The following is a 16,192-nucleotide window of genomic DNA, read 5'->3' on the forward strand; positions in this document are numbered from 1 at the left end:
TGATGAAGGAAACTAAAGAAGACCTAAATAAATGGAAAGATTTGTCATGTTCTTGTATTGGAAGACTCAACATAGTAATTATATCGGTACTTCCCAAAATGATGGATATATTTAACACAATGCCAAACAAAATTTAGCAGGATATTTATGTATATATAGAGAAACTTATTCTAAAATTTATATAGAAGTTCAAAAGAACTAGAAGAACTAAACAAATTTGGAAAAGAATGAATCTGGAGGAGTCACATTACCCAATTTTAAGACTGTCATGTTACAGTAATCAAGACAAGATGGTATTAGAAAAAGGAGAAACACACAGATCAATGGGACAAGTACAGTGTCAAGGAATATGCCCATACAAATATGGTATATGATTTTTGATGAAGATGCAAAAGTGATTCAGTAGAAAAAAGTCTTTTCCAACAGTGATGTTGAAAAAATTTATTATCTATGTAACAAATGAACCTTGAAGTCAACACAGCACCTTATACAGAAATTATTTCTAAATAAATCATAAATCTAAGTGAAAAATAAAAAACTATAAAACTATTAGAATAAAATGTAGGAGAAAACCTATTTTAATTGGGATTAGAGAAAGAGTTCTTAGACATGACATCAAAAGTAAATTCCATAAAAGAAAAAAATTGATTTGTTGGACTATATCAAAGTTAAAAACCTTTGCTGTGCAAAGGACACGATTAAGAGAATGAGAAGAGAAGCTACAAACTGTGGGAAATATTTGTATATTATGTGTTCAAGAAAGGATTGGTATTCAAAATATATAAAGAACATTCATAATTTAACAATAATAAAAGATTCTTAAAATTTTGACTAAAAGTCTTAAATAGTTCACCAAAGTAGATAAAACATAGCAAATAAGTGCATAAAAAGGTCTTCAACATCACGCATCATTAGGAAAATGAAAATTAAAAACACTGGTATGATAGTACTATATATATTAGAATGGCTAAAATTAAAAGTACTGATAGTATCAGGGGCTGGGTAGAATGTAGTCAACTAGAATTTTCATGGCTGGTAGTGAGAATGCAAATTGGCATAGCAAGTCTGGGAAATACTTGGCAGTTTCTTATAAAGATAAACATTCACTTGCCACATGACCCAGCAATCACACCCTTGGGCATTTATCCCAGAGAAAACAAAAATGTTATGTTCATACAAAAACCTATATGAGATGTTTATAGCAACTTTATTTGTATGACCTCAAACTGAAGACAACCCAGATGTCCTTCGAGGTGTAAATAGAGAAATCCTGGTGCATCCACACAATGGGATACTACTTTTGCAGATAAAAAGGAAGTGAACTACTAACACATGCAACAACGTGCATGAGTCTCGAAGGTATTACGCTAAGTGAAAAAAGCCTATCTCTGAAAACTACATACTGTATGATTCCATTTATAAGACAAAGCTGTAGTGGTGGAGACCAGATCAGTGGTTGCCAGAGAGAACAAGTATGAGCCTGCGAGCGTGTCTCTAAGTGGGTAGACCCCTCTGGGTCCTCATTGCGAGGGTGTTCACATGAGTCTATGTGTTAAAATTATAGAACCTTACAACACAGAAAGAAGTCAGTTTTGGTGTAGGATGATTCAAAAATAAAATGAAAGAAAAAAATAATTAAAAACATTTTGATCAGAACAAAGATTGTAAAACTGTTGGTTTCAGTATCCCTGGACCTTAAGTATCTCCTGTCTTCTACTTGGAATTTCTCTTGAATATATAACGTTCCAATAATATGTCTGTTCCCACCAACCTCACCCCCGCCCTCCTAAAAAACACACACAAAGGAGAGGAACTCTTTCATGGCATAGGACAGTTTAACTTCATGAAGAAAGATGCCTTTTCACACAGGACATGTTATTCAGAGATGTAAAAATGCAACTGTGTTTACACCAACTCCTTTCCCCATGTTCTTAGAGATTTTCTTGGTATATGAGGTACAGAGTTTCATAACTTGTTTTGAGCACTTTATATTAATATGTGTTAACCCATTCGGTCCCCAGCGTAGCCCATGAGATACTGGTTGTTAAATTCATCTGTAAAGTGGGAATGATAATGGGATACAGAGCTCATAAGCAACTTGCCTGGGATATCAGAACTAGGAATTATGACAACAACAGCAATAATGACAAAAATATTTCCTTAACTGAGCACTTTAAAGTGTCAGACACTGTGCTTTACACTTTGTCTCATCTTATCTGTAAACAGGTAATCTGATCCACATTGGACAGGTGAGAAAACTGGGCTTCTGTGAGGTGACTTGTCCCTGGTCACCTATCCCTGAATTGTGGGCTCTCTGGACTGTTCTTCCCAATGACTAAATACCCTGTCCTGGAGTAAGATGGGGTGGGGTGCAACGGCTTGGAGTTCTTGATTTTATTTATTCGTTTATCTATTTTGTTGTTGTTTTTTTGAGACAGGTCTCACTCTGTTGCCTGGGCTAGAGTGCCGTGGCATCATCATAGGTTGCTGCAACCTCAAACACCTGGGCTCAAGCGATCCTCCTGCCTCAGCCTCCTGTGTAGCTGGGACTACAGATGCATACTACCACGTCCAGCTAATTTTTGTGGTTTTTTTTGTTTTTTTTTTTAGGTACAGGGTCTCACTCTTACTCAGGCTGGACTGGCACTCCTAGCCTCAAGCAATCCTCCCACCTTGGCCTCCCAGAGTGCTAGGATTCACAGCGTTCTGGGATTATAGGTGTGAGCCACTGTGCCCAGCCTGAGTTATTGATTTTAGGAAATGCACTCTGTCGAAGTTCTTAACCTTTTTTTTCCTCAGCCAAAAGCAGCAAAGTAAAAATAGGCTTGCTCTTGGTGGCTGCCCATACATTTCTTTTTCATATTGAAAAGATTTATTAAGAAGAATTTGACGCAGAGTATAGGGTTATTTCGCCAAATTTGATTTTGATTTGATCACTGAGGAGTTCAACCTGTTATATATCTCAAATCACCACTTTCCTCCACAGCATTTACCACAGTCTGAAATTATGTATTTACTGTATTTGTGAAGCGTTCCTCTCCCTCACACCCAGCTGTCACTGAGAGAGACTTTCTCCCGCTCACCACCTCAGGGTGAATCTCTGAAGCTTGCTTTCTTAAGGATTCCGTAAAAGAAGTTTTGTCAGTTCTTCTGCATAAGAACAGGGCTCTCATTTTAAGAAATGTTTTTCTCTCTAATCACCTTTATGTGAATATATTAATTTCGAAGGTACTAGGTGGAATCCTAGTTGATATGAGCATGGTTTTTCCCCTTAAAATGTGCACTTAACTCTGGAAGGAAAGATGGTATGTTTGAAGCAGGGATTAGCAAACTCCAGTCTGCTGCCTGTGTTTGTAAATAAAGTTTTATTAGCACACAGCCACATGCTATCATTTAGGTATTGTTTATGTCTCCTTTGAAGTCACAGCAGCAGAGTGGAATAGTAGCGACAGACACCCGGTGGCCCACAAAGTCTGAAATATTTAATCACTGGCCTTGTAGGAGACTGTTTGCTGACCCCTGATGTAGAGGATAGAACTTTCCTGCCCCCTGGCCATACTGACAGACAGCTGTTACTGTTGTGGTGAAGGCCCCTAGCTCTGCCTTCCCTGGAGAGGAAATAAGAAAACAGGCTTCTTATGAAGCATTTTTTTTTGTGTGTGTGTGAACCTTATAATCTCATTCCTTGCTTTAATGTGTGTATAACTGCTCTGATAAAATTCTTAAAAATTATGTTCCTTAAAAAAAGCTTTTCCCAACATTTGGTAGGAAGTTACCAATCAGATGTTTCCATCTTGATGATTCAGTGGAAAGTCTGAGAGTTCTGTCACGTTTCCCACTCCGACATGTGCCCTCACACGGCCGGGAAGGCTCACGTTCGTTCCTTACTCTCTGTCTCGCAGGAGTCCCGGAAGTCGTTGGCAGCAGGGCGCGCTCCGGCGAGTGGCTTCTCGCGGCTTCATGCAGGCATGGATCTGGACAAGCCGTCTGTCTGGGGTTCGTTCAAACAGCGGACCAGGCCACTGCTCATCAACCTGAGCAAGAAGAGGGGGAAAAAGAACCCGCATAAGCCCCTCAACTTAAGGGAAGGGAACCACTTGGACCGCCGCCTCAGCCTCTCGGTGCCTGACCTGCTGGAGGCCGAGGCCCTGGCCCCGGAGGGTCGGCCCTACTCCGGGCCGCAGTCGTCCTACACCTCGGTGCCCAGCAGCCTGTCCACCGCGGGGATCGTTCCCAAGAGTAGCAGCGGCTCCTTGAAACAGTCTGAGGAAGAATTGGATTGGAGCCAGGAAGAAGCCAGCCACCTCCATGTGGTGGAGGCGGACTCGGAGGAGACCTATGCCTGTCCTCCTGAGGAGAGGCGGGTGTCCAGCCACGGCATCTTTGATCTCCAGAAAGCTCCCGTGGGGGGCGAGGCGCTGGAAGAGCCAGAGGTGAGACCAGGCTGGAGCTGGGCACTTTCCAGTTTCTTTATCTTTCTCTCTCTCTCTCTCTTTTTTTTTTTTTTTTTTTTTAAGTGCATTCAGTGCCCTTGAAAAATTTGGTTAGGAGTTATTTTCGTGGTTAGCTTGGATGGGGACAATGTCATTTACAAGAATTTAAATTAATGCAATATTGATTGTGCCCAGTAGTCCCATTAGTTTTAGGGTTGACCTCTATGTATTTTAAAACTATTACAAATAACCTTTCTGGGACACTTTAGAACATTAAAAGCCCCATTGGATGAGTTTTCTTTTTTCTATCTCCTGGAAAAGAAATGAAGAGCATAACTTTTCCTGGAACTTTTGTTTAAGTGTGCGTGTCTCTCTCTCACTACTCCATTGCCCAGTCATACCTGTAGACAAACCATGCATACTGTTATTATTCCTAAGAAAGGTGTGAAAGTATGCTTCCCTTTGACAGATTTGAACTTCCGTTTACTTCACAAGTGTGTGGGTACTCAACTCATGAGCAACTTCACACCCATTCTCTTAAAAAAATTTAACAAAACGTTAGTATTTAGGTTAATCAGCCAGATATAATTATGAGACAAATCTTATATTTTTAGGATGAATTTAAGTTCAATCACTTACCAGTTCAATCACAATTACCAAATTGTGATTTGAATGATTAATCAGTCTTTTTAAATTTTGTTGACACTGAAGCAGGTTTCCATGTTGAAGTAAGGGGTTAAATTTTATATTCCAGGTTAGTGCATAGAACACCAGTATTTGCATTTTTAGTTTTGCTTTTAGAACCAAAGCACCTTAATTATGCCATCTATTTGTGTTTCCTTGGGGAATGGCACCCTGGGTATTGGGAGGATATGTGGCCATATTCTTTAAGAAGCACGTTACGGCACCACTACCCATTAAATATCTTTAACTACTTTTTTATTCTGCATTAACATTTATAAACTCTTTTTGTAAAAGTTTTATGATGTTTTACAGTTATTTAAAAATTTGAAATACATGTTTCTACTAAGCAAAATGCAAATTAAGTGGATTATTAAACTAGGTCAATGCGAGAGACGTAACATCTTAAATTATATCCTGAAGTTAATATTCATCTTCTTTTTACTTATTATCTGACCAGAAAAAAAATGAGTGTGGGGGTCTTGGCTTTGACATTGCTAACATTTCAAATTAGAAGGAATTTTTTTTAAAGCTACTGTTGTTAGGCTATTTTAGTACTTTAGTCATCTTTGTTGGATAAATACAAATATTTGAATTGTGCTCTAGGCCAGGCACTTTAAAGGTTGCTATTGGAAATAGACATGGGTAAGAAGGCGATTCTGCCCTCCAACTGTGATCTACCGAGAGAGAGTCTTGCACGCCACAAAGCACACCATAAGAGGCAGCCCAGTCTCAGAGCTGTCGCGGCAAAACATCTCGGCCTGGTCTCCTTAAAGCTCAGTGGAGGGAGGGGATCAGTATGCAGGGAATGAGGATGTGTCATGTATGAAGCAGTGTCCAGGCCGGCACACAGGATAGCACACTTAGTGAACACAGGCCTGAAGTACAGATGGATGCAGTTGAGGCTGGTGAGCGTTCTGCTCTCCCTGGAGTGGCGGCTCAGGGTCCTTTCAGGTGTGATGTGTGGAAGGGTGGACTGTACTCAGGAGCCTGTGAGCGATGGTATGGCAGATGGATGGTTGGCTGTGGCGGCTATTTTCTCTTCTCCAGGCTAAATGGAGAAGACCTGGAATAAGCAGGGTCCTTCAAAAATAAATTATTCTGGGTCATCCGATTTTCTCTTTTCACTCAGCTATTTTTTTAAGCTTTTGTTCTTAAAAAAGAATCCTTTGCTATTCTCTTCCTGCCCCAGGAAGTGCAAAATAGATACGGAGAATGATTCTTCCTTGCATGATTGAGGTTCTTGCTACTTGAGTGCCATTGATTCTGCTGGGCGGTGTGTTTGTGGAGGACAGAGGGACGGGACTGCAGCTGATCAGACCTCTGGCATCCCGTGCAATGCAGTTCTGCCCATCCCCTTCCTCCTAGCCTGTTCTTCCTCTGCTCCTGCCTGTTTGGGTTGGGCCTGTCCCACTACCTGAACATCCAGAGTCTGTCACACGGTACAGAAGAACTACTTCTTGTCTTCTTCTCCACTGGGCTATATTGATTTGTGGGGTCAGTGTGTGGCTGGGAAAGTCATGTCTAATTTGTCTTTGCTTTCTAAGAGTCCAGCTCTAAGCCTGGCACATAGCATGTACTCAACTGATATTTCTTTAATACAAAGATCAATGATGGACTTGTGTGCATTCAGGTTGATAGAATTTTTGTTGGTCTTATTACCATGAATTCTCTTCCATTTATGTTTTAATTAAAACCAATATTTGTGGGGGGTTTTGTAAAAGAAAAAATACGCTAAATGAAATTTCTTTTGATGTGATATTAACTGAAATTATAGAGAAGTTTAGGTAGGTATAGGCTATTCAGCCCAAACCTGATATTATTAATAAATTTAAATCTGAATTTATTATTGCTGCCTTTTTTAATGAAGAGGGAAGGTCCCGCAGAATTCATGTCATCTGACAGTTGTGGAGTTCATTAATCTGTATCTTGCATCTGACTTACCTGTTTCTCTCCAATTATAGCCAATGGCTTCTTATAACTTTCACAGAATGGGGAAGAAATGAGGAAAAAAGAAGGGGTTGGTGTGTGACAAGCCTGGTGTACAACCAGGACAATGGGGTGTTGGCCAAGTATCCTCAGTTTAACTTACTTCTTTTGTAGCTGCCCAGAGTGGGTGAGGCGAGGGGCGTCTATGGTCTGAAGGCCCCACAGGGGTTCACCTCCCCTGTTTTGTGCCATGCTTGATCTGGCGCCAGCTGAGCCTGCAACAGCGGGACAGCACCCCAAATATCGGTAATGTCTGAATTCTACAGTCACTTTCCAGTCCCACTAGTGTTAGCAAAGGACATGAAGTGTTGGTTCACAGATGTGGGGAAATGGAATGAAGAGGCAAAGCTGGAAAGTAATGGGGAGGGATGGGAAGAAGGACTGTGAGGATGTGGAGGCCGTGTGGGGCATGGAGTAGTCAGGGTAGGAGTCCAGAACAGTCCTAAAAGCAAAACGGGAGAACACAGGCTTAGGAGGGAGAAGGCATTGGTTGAAGAGGGTTCAGCCAGATTCTTTCTTGAGCCCCAGAGTCACAGCACACTGGATGCCCCACAAAAGCTGGCCTCCACTCGTCTTGACAGAATTCACTGTCTCCCTGAAGTGCCCCCGCAAATGCAGACCATTATTTCCCGGAAGTCGCACCATTACTCACCTGGTTGCTCAAACCAAGAACCTGTGAGTAGTAGCTGAGTGTTTCACTTTCCTCACTTTTCATGTTCTGGGAAGTCTTCACTTATCCATCTCACATCGGTTTCCTCCTCCCGTATCTGCTTTCTGTCCACTGCATTCTTCTCTTATTCAAATCCTTCTCGCCTTCAGGGCCAGCAGAGATCTCCCTTCTCTGTGGTGCCTTTTCCAACTCTGCAATCAGTATAATCAGCCCGCCCTCAGTCCCACAGCATGCTGCTTTTCCTAGGACCGAGCACTGCCCTCAGTCTGCTTTGTGTAAGAAATGTATAGAGAGATGAAAAGATGGCAACGTAGAGGAGGTAGAGAGGGGAAGGAAGTCGGTCCTAGGCAAGGGTGTCACTGAGTACGTCCTTAAGAAGGTCACTGTGTTCTAAGACTTGCAATAACTGCCCATTGGTCATCTAGCTTTGAGGACTTACTCATAGTGACCAAATGGTCTAAGCTACAAATAGCGACCACAATGAATTTGCAATGAGAATTAAATCCTGCATCAACTCTAACATTCCTTTTGGTGTAAATTGCTCATTCTTAATTGCTGGTGAGTTACTCATGAAGTTGAATCATAATCAACACCTAATTTATTAACTTCTTGGGAGAAATGATTATCTCAGGGCCTGGAAACACTCGAGGTGCGTGCCCTTTCTGAAGTCAGCCTTCGTAAGTTACATCAGAATTAGAAGATTGGTGAATATGAATCACTCTTAGGGCAGTGGATGGGGTCGATGCTGAATGGCATGTGGTACGCCCCCCATCTTGCAATAAGGACTGAGCTACAAGTGGGAACTTGGCAGGCTCACACTTTTCCTGCTAGAGCCACCCTCATTCATCTGTACATGTGAGCCTGCCCCACCAAGGAATCCAGGGTTCAGAAAGTCCTGTGGCAGAGGCACTCCCTTCCCTCTGAGCGAGTCCAAACTTTTACCTAAATTTTCTTGCATGACCTCTCCATTTTTCTGCTTGATGCATTTCATTTGTTGCATATTATCACAATCAGGCTGATACCTTATCATGGTGGCCTCGCATCTTTATTGTCTCCTTTAGGTGACTTTGTATGTATATGTTCTGATGAATAAAGAGTGGTTGCCATGGACTGAATTGTGTCCCCAGCCCAAATTCATATGTTGAAGCCCTAAACCCCCCATGCACCTATGTTGGAGGCAAGACCTGTAGGAGGTGATTATGGATGTGTGAGGCCATAAGCATGGAGCTCTGATCCAATAGAATTGGAGTCCTCAGAGAAGAGGAAGAGACACCAGAGATTTCTCCATCCCCACCATGTGAGGGCACATCGAGACAGTGGCCATCCTCAAGGCAGGAAATGGGTCCTCACCAGGAATCCAGTTAGCCAGCATCTTGATCTTGAACTTCCAGCCTCCATAACTGTGAGAAATAAATTTCTGTTGTTTAGGCCACCAAGTCAGTGGTATTTTGTTACAGCAACTTGAACTAAGACAGTGGACTTACAGTTTTAGTCTCAGAGGATGATCTCATGCTCTTGTAACCAAAACTTGAAGTTAAGGAGAAGGCAAGAGCACCTTAGAATACTGCCAAACGCCAATACCACCACCTGCATACACACACACACGTGGATATATATATGTATATATATATATATATACACACACACACACACACATATACACACACACACACAGAGACATATATAGATTTAGTTGTTTACAAGTCTCTTTGTCTCATTAGGGTGTAAGCTCCTGAAGAATAGAAATGGTGTTGTCGTCTTTTTCTTCTTCCAGCCTTTCTGCAAACCTCGCCTGTATGAGAATGTGTTGATTCACATTATCTCTGAAGGCCATAGGAAATTCAGCTGAGGTGGGGAAGTGGTGATACACGAGGTCCTTAGTGGGTAGGGTGCTTCCTTACAGAGTCCCCAAGTGTCAAATTAAACATGAAGAAGCTAAAGAAAGGAAACTCAGAGGGAGAGGAGCTTATATTTTCTTTTCTTTTTTTTTTTCTTGTCTTGATTTTTCTTTTCATTTTCTTCCCCAGTCATTTCCCCAGTAGTTATTTTAAAGGTACTTTACATGCCCTGTAACATCAGTGAGGTATTTAGAAAATAGAAACAGTCTCTTTTGGTTCCAGTCCTCAGTGTTGATGGTGGAACTGGGATTAGAGCCAGATATCGGAAAAGATAAAATAGCAGACAGTCTCTAGTCAGCGCTAGGTGACCAGGTAAGGTGTTGGGGGAGAGGTTGCTTAGAGCAGAGTGGTCACGAAAGGCTTGAGGAGGACTCCTTTTGTGGGTAACAGTTAGGCAGAGAGTAGCGCAGAGTGGTTAAGTTTCACATCTGTGAGGCTAGAAAAACAGAAAGCTCTTAGCCCAGTACCTGGCAGTCACGAATACCTAACACACGTCCACTGACATGATTATAGTTATATTTATTAGTGTTATTATTTTTAACATTGCTTTTTTTTTTTTTTCCAGAATGAAACAGAGGCTTGAATAGTTTTAATGACTTGCCTAATGTCATCATTAGGCTAAGTAAGTGTCAGAGCCAGGATCTCAATCCAGGACTGTCTGAATCTCAAGTCTGTGCAGAATGCAAGTTTGGAAATGCAGTTCTGCTACTCAGAACTAGAGATCCAAAATCGTTGATCACAAAAGGAAGACATTTGTTTTTCTGTGTCTACCATGTCCTTTTAAACACAGAGATAATTATAGTGGTTAAATGGGTTTATTGTCATGGTCAGTGACTAATAATCATGAAAGGAAGGATTATATCCCACTCCCCAACCTCCATGTGATTCCACAATGGGGTATGTCCTGCCTTGACATTTCATTTGGCAGTTGGCGCCGTAAATAACTAGCTTTGGTGCTGGCGTATGTGGGCGAGTTGGGTGATTTAGAGAAGTTCCCCATTGAGATAGTTCCAGAAACTGCTTGGCAACTGCAGTGCTTCAGTTTAGTGACCACGGAGAAGCAAAGTGACAAACCACAGAGGAGAGGATGCAGCTTCCGCTTGCAAGATTAAACAAGTGTCTCAGTCTTTCTACACTTCAAGGATGTGTTCTATTTTTGTTTTATCTCAAAAATCATACCTCAGCATCATGGTATCAGCCAGATAGGTGTGTAAGCCACACCCCAGGGTTTTCCATGGACTTGGCTTCCCTTTCCTTATTCCTTCCTCCTTCCCCACCTGCTGGGCAGGTACTATGCACTGATACTGATCTAGACACTAGAGACACAGTCGTGAAAAAAAAAAAAAAGAAAGAAAAAAAAAAAAACAAGACAAAACCACCTCCCTCCTGGGGTGCCTATTCTGAAAGGTTGCAGGTTGTAGATACATTCAGAGAGTGATGTGTCATGGAGAGAAATAAGCAGAGAAAATGCCGCGGTGGAGGTGTTACCCTTTTGAACAGAGTGGTCAGAAAAACCTATTCTGAGAAGATAAGCTTTATGAAAAGATGTTGAGGAGGGGAAGGAGCAAGTTAGGTGCATATCTGGAGAAAAAGCATCTGAGAAGGAGAGAACAGCAAGCGTAAAGGCCCCACCCAGGGTGGTAAGAGTGTACTTGGTGTTTCCAAGAAGAGCAAGGACTCAGTGTGGCTAGAGAGGAAGGATGGGTGCAACGGGGCCTGGGGGAAGATGTCAGAGGAGTAACAGAGGCCAGATCAGGTAGGGCTTTCCCACCCCAGCAGGCATGTCTAGCAGACTGTAATAACCACTGCCCACTGCATGAGCAGGGTACGAAGAGCCCCAGCGGGCTCCATGCTGTGCTCCTCACAGTGGGGCAGAATGGTGAGCAGCGTGTGGGTAGTGCTTGCTGTACCTGCTGGGACCCTGGGGACAGCAACGAGTGGAAGCTTTGCCTTGGAGAGAGCGGTGGGAAGCTGTGCACAGGCTGGTGGGCTGAGCGTAAGGGGAGACAGCACTGTCCCAGGCTTCATCAGCCACCCCTCTCCCTTTGCCCTGGTGACAGTGGCGGCGGGGGTGTTGGCGGGAATGGAGGGAGGGACTCGAGTTGCTGACCACAGTCATCAAGATTTTTGCTCCGTTCACTCTTCCCATACGCATCCAGTGTTTCCCTACTACTACTGCTGGCATAGTCATAATAGATGAGCAACATGAATAGCACTCACTGGGAGATCGAGTGTCAGGAGCTCTGCTAAGCGCTGTGTAAAGATTAACTTAGACCACGTCTACTGGGTTTCCTCTGTATACAAAGAGCCCAGCACGGTGTTGGCTCTCTCTTGGAAAATACCCTTTGAATGAATGCATTTTTCTCTTCACAGTCTATAAGGCATTTTATTTTTATTTTATTTTATTTTATTTTATTATTTTATTTTATTATTTTATTTTATTTATTTTATTTATTGCTCCATTGAGAAATGTTCCTGTATCTTGAATTTTAAGTAAGTTTTTCAAGGACATAAAGCTAGGAAGTAGCAGCTGTGGGATTTGAATCCAGTCCGGAGCCTCATTTACTGCTGTGCGGGGCTTCCTCTCAGGAGGGCAGGCGACATGTACTGGTTTCGGATGCTCTGTGCGCAGGTGCGGATTACCTGGATGTTCCGGGGTGGGGGTGGGGGAGCTGTGCCTCTCCCAGCATGCTCAGGGAGGCTAACTCACCTGCTTCCCTTTCATTGCCATTTGGCCTCCTGGCCCATGCTCTTTGTTTGTGGATTTTGATAACTGATAACGGCCTGTGGGCTCATTATAAAAATTAATAGGAGTGTATATTTCTAAATTAGAAAGTGCTAAGCCATGTGAAATGAATTATTCTTTTAAAGTATCTCCTGCTAGTATGCATGCAGAAAATTTTATAGAAAATTTTTCCACTGACCTGGTGGACAAATATTGCTGAATATGTAAGGAAGATTTTAAAGCATGACACCAGGGGCTGGCGGACATTTTTGTAAAGGGCCCGGTAGTGAACAGGTTTGGTTTTTGTGGGCTGTATGGTCTCTGTCACAATTACTCAATTCTAATGTTGTGGTGTGACATCAGCCATAAACTGTTTATTAATAAGTGAATAGGTGGGGCTGTATTTACTTTATTGTAAAAACAAGTGGTGGGCTGGATTTACCTCATGGGCTGTAATTTTCTGGCTACTGTCTTAGACCATCATGTGATTGAGTAAGGTGTATGTACCCACACACACGCAAATGATTTATATTTTGTGTTTTAGATAGTCAATATTCCAGGGTGATCTCTTTTAGACAATAATTTTGGGGATGAGATAAAACTAAATTGATATACCTTGATTGTATGATCCATAACCTCCTAAAAAGTTGTGTAAAAATTGGATAGGAACAGATAGCCATTTGGTAGACCTAACGTTTTTTCTGAATCCTAATTTTCATCTCTAATTGCCATGTAGCTCATTTTTTTAATTCTGTCACTGTGTCCAGTGATGCTTAATGGTCAGTGAAGTTATCTGATCCCTTTTGCTTATGTTATCACTTCCTTTGCCCTCTAGGTATTTATGTTTGTGATGTCTGTTGTCTTAAATATTTATATTCTCAGTAGACTAGATGTGGGTTACATATTAAATATATGTGTGTGTGTGTGTGTGTATATATATATATTCATGTATTCTTTGCTGCACTCATATGCTTTAATAGAATAGTTTTCAAACATGATATAAATTGATCTGCTTAGCCAACTTTTTACTCTTATTTAGCTTTTTTGGATGTGGGTTTATATCTTCTTCCACTGAAATTTAAACAGCTAGTAACTGCTTACATAGTTTGTAATTTGGCTTCCTGTGCATGTTTCATAGTATGATCCTTCAGAGAGCCATGTGGGAGGTGGTATTTGTACAAGCTCACATTCAGTGTATACAAAAGGAAAATGTTTATTCGCATCAGTGTCTTGCTGTCAAGATCTTTGGTGACTACAGGAAATTTTATTTTTTAAATAATTGATCTGTTCCTTCTAATCTTTCCCTATATCCTGCTGCATTTTAATAAATTTGCATCCTTATAAATGAAGGATCCTCATCTAAAGGGAATGCAAATTATGTATTACCTTCCCATAAATTTCAGTTTAGCGAGGTAGAGTGACACTATCAATGCAACCTCACTTTCACTAAAAAAAATAAAGAAAACATATCTGAAAAGCAGTAATAAGTTGTGCAAGAGATGACTAATGTCATACTAAAGTTCATGCCAAGACGCTAATGCTACATTTCTGAATGCTTGTATGTAATTAGACAGCTTTATCATATTGAGATTTATTATCTTTGATGATACTCAATTTCTTTTTTTCTGAGTATGTGCTTGAAAAAGCATTGTGTATGTGCTTCCAAATCATTAAAACTGCTTATCGGATAAACAATCTATAATGCACCCATATGATGGAATACTATTTGACAATAAAAAGAAATATATACAGATGACAGCTTGAATGGATTTTAGAGGCATTAAGCTGTCTGAAAGCCTCAAAGGTTTCTATACTGTATGATTCCATTGCTATGATATTTTGGAAAAGATAAAACTGTATGTTGAAAACAGATCAGTGTTTACCATGGGTTAGGAGTTGGAAGATTTGACCACAGTGAGATAGCACAAAGGAGTTTTTTAGGTGATAGAACTATTCTGTATCCTGATTGTGTTGGGGGTTATACAAATATATACAGATATTAAAACTTTTGGCAGTATACACACATGATAAAATGTCAACTTATAGTGTATTTTTTTAAAATTCAATTTTTTTAAAAAAGCAACCTAGAGGGCTTGTTTATGCATATTGATAGCATTAAAAAAGTCTTCTCATGATAGTAGTAGTATACTGGGGATTTCTGATGAGATAAATATTAATGGTATTCTTTGTAATGAAAAACTAAGTTATTGATGCAATTTATTAGGTTTACAACGAAGGTAAAAATAATATAACTTCTGCTCAGTGGGTAAGACCTTCGGCACTATGCAAGAGTGTGAGGAAATATTCAAAGTTATGTGTCTCCTAGCGGCTATAACTCGGTCCTCCTGTGCATATGGAACATTTTGCTGTTCTTTATGGTAATCACTTTCCTACCTTGGTGTTTATATATGGTGTGTGACAGTTATGGTGGCTGTGGGAACCATAACTTTAAGTTCTGTGACTTTTCTGTGAGTAAAACCAGCCATAATGTTGAATTAATGTCTGTCTTCACATTGAATTTCCATGTTGTTGTAAGTGGAAGACTTATCGCATATTTGAATGCAAGCTCTGTCTTCATTTCTGATAGCCTTTAAATGATAGTGGTTATGGGAACTAATTTTTCAGTTAATTAATGTCATTATTAAGTACAGTGAGGCCAACTTGGGAAAACGTATGTGGTGTGCCTGTCTGGGAGGGTGTTGTTTAAGCACCTCTTCGTCCACTCTTATACTTGAAGATGGAAGATACCAGACTGCTATGATCTTCAGCTAACAACATACAGTTTAAAGAGAAATTCTCATCCTAGCCCAGTAGTTTTGTGGAATTGTCTTCAAACAGGGTTGGTTATATGGAGTATTGATTCATTTAATGAAACTGGAGACCATAGTAGGGGATTTTCAGGCCTCAGAGTAGCAGATAGTACTGGTTACTGTTGACTCTGCCAGAGAAGGCATGGTTATTGGTATTATAAATCAGGCAGAAATTGATTGAATTTCTGGGAAATGATAGTGTGTGGCATAAAAGGCATGCAAATAAATCTTTTGACACTGAGAGAGTGGAATAAGGACCTGATTTTAAGGATAAGGATAAGTGGTCCTATAAGACCACTTGTAGTCATAAAGTGGTCTTCAGACTGTCCTGCCGAACTCACCTGAGGGTACTTCTGTGCTTCTCAGGTACACATAGAGGAGATACCAAGAACCATGGGAGAGATTGTTTGGCAAAGGATCCACTGCCTCGTTTCTTGTCTGCTATCATTCCAAGCTGAGCACCAGTTAGGACTCTTTTCCCTACCGAGGCAGTGTTGGTACTCAGGGCCAGGTGATATAGTGGCTGAAGTTCCAGGGCCCTAGAAATAGCTCAAAAGTATCTGAAATGATCCTTAATCCTATGTGAGTTAATGTGAATTGAACAAGATGTATTTACAGTCTAGGGACAGGTGTGGGGAGCATTTTCATGTTGGAAAGCTGCATTAGTTTAACTGTAAACAAATAAGACCTCATTCAAAAAAAATTCAATTAGATATACTTAACAATCTCCATTATGTTGTAAAAATCGAATTACTATGTACTTAATAATTAAAAAAAGAAAACTATTTGTTAATTTTAAAGTTAAGTAACATTTTAATGACTTTGTTGTGTCTGATTTTTGTTGGAAAGAATTTGAATATTGGATTGCATCATGGAGATTCACAATTTCAATTGATCCTCTAGATGGGTATCAGTTATTTGTGACGTTAGGGTGTCTTGATTTGGGTTAGATAGGAGAATGTAGATTCACAGCAATAAGTTGGAAA

At 40.7% G+C, this 16,192-nt stretch overlaps 1 protein-coding gene across 3 annotated transcripts in view; it reads left to right on the plus strand.

Annotated features, from left to right (window-relative positions):
- The window catches only part of MCTP2 (multiple C2 and transmembrane domain containing 2), a 233,004-nt gene that overhangs the window by 50,469 nt on the left and 166,343 nt on the right, over window positions 1-16,192 (plus strand). For all 3 annotated transcript variants that reach the window (XM_076004796.1, XM_076004797.1, XM_076004798.1), the window contains exon 2: window positions 3,903-4,433. In XM_076004796.1, coding sequence (XP_075860911.1) covers window positions 3,969-4,433 — 465 coding nt within the window. In that variant the 5' untranslated portion in view covers window positions 3,903-3,968. The remainder of the gene's footprint in view (window positions 1-3,902; window positions 4,434-16,192) is intronic.

The sequence above is a fragment of the Microcebus murinus genome, chromosome 7 (assembly GCF_040939455.1).
Source record: "Microcebus murinus isolate Inina chromosome 7, M.murinus_Inina_mat1.0, whole genome shotgun sequence".
Classification (NCBI taxonomy): Eukaryota; Metazoa; Chordata; class Mammalia; order Primates; family Cheirogaleidae; genus Microcebus; species Microcebus murinus.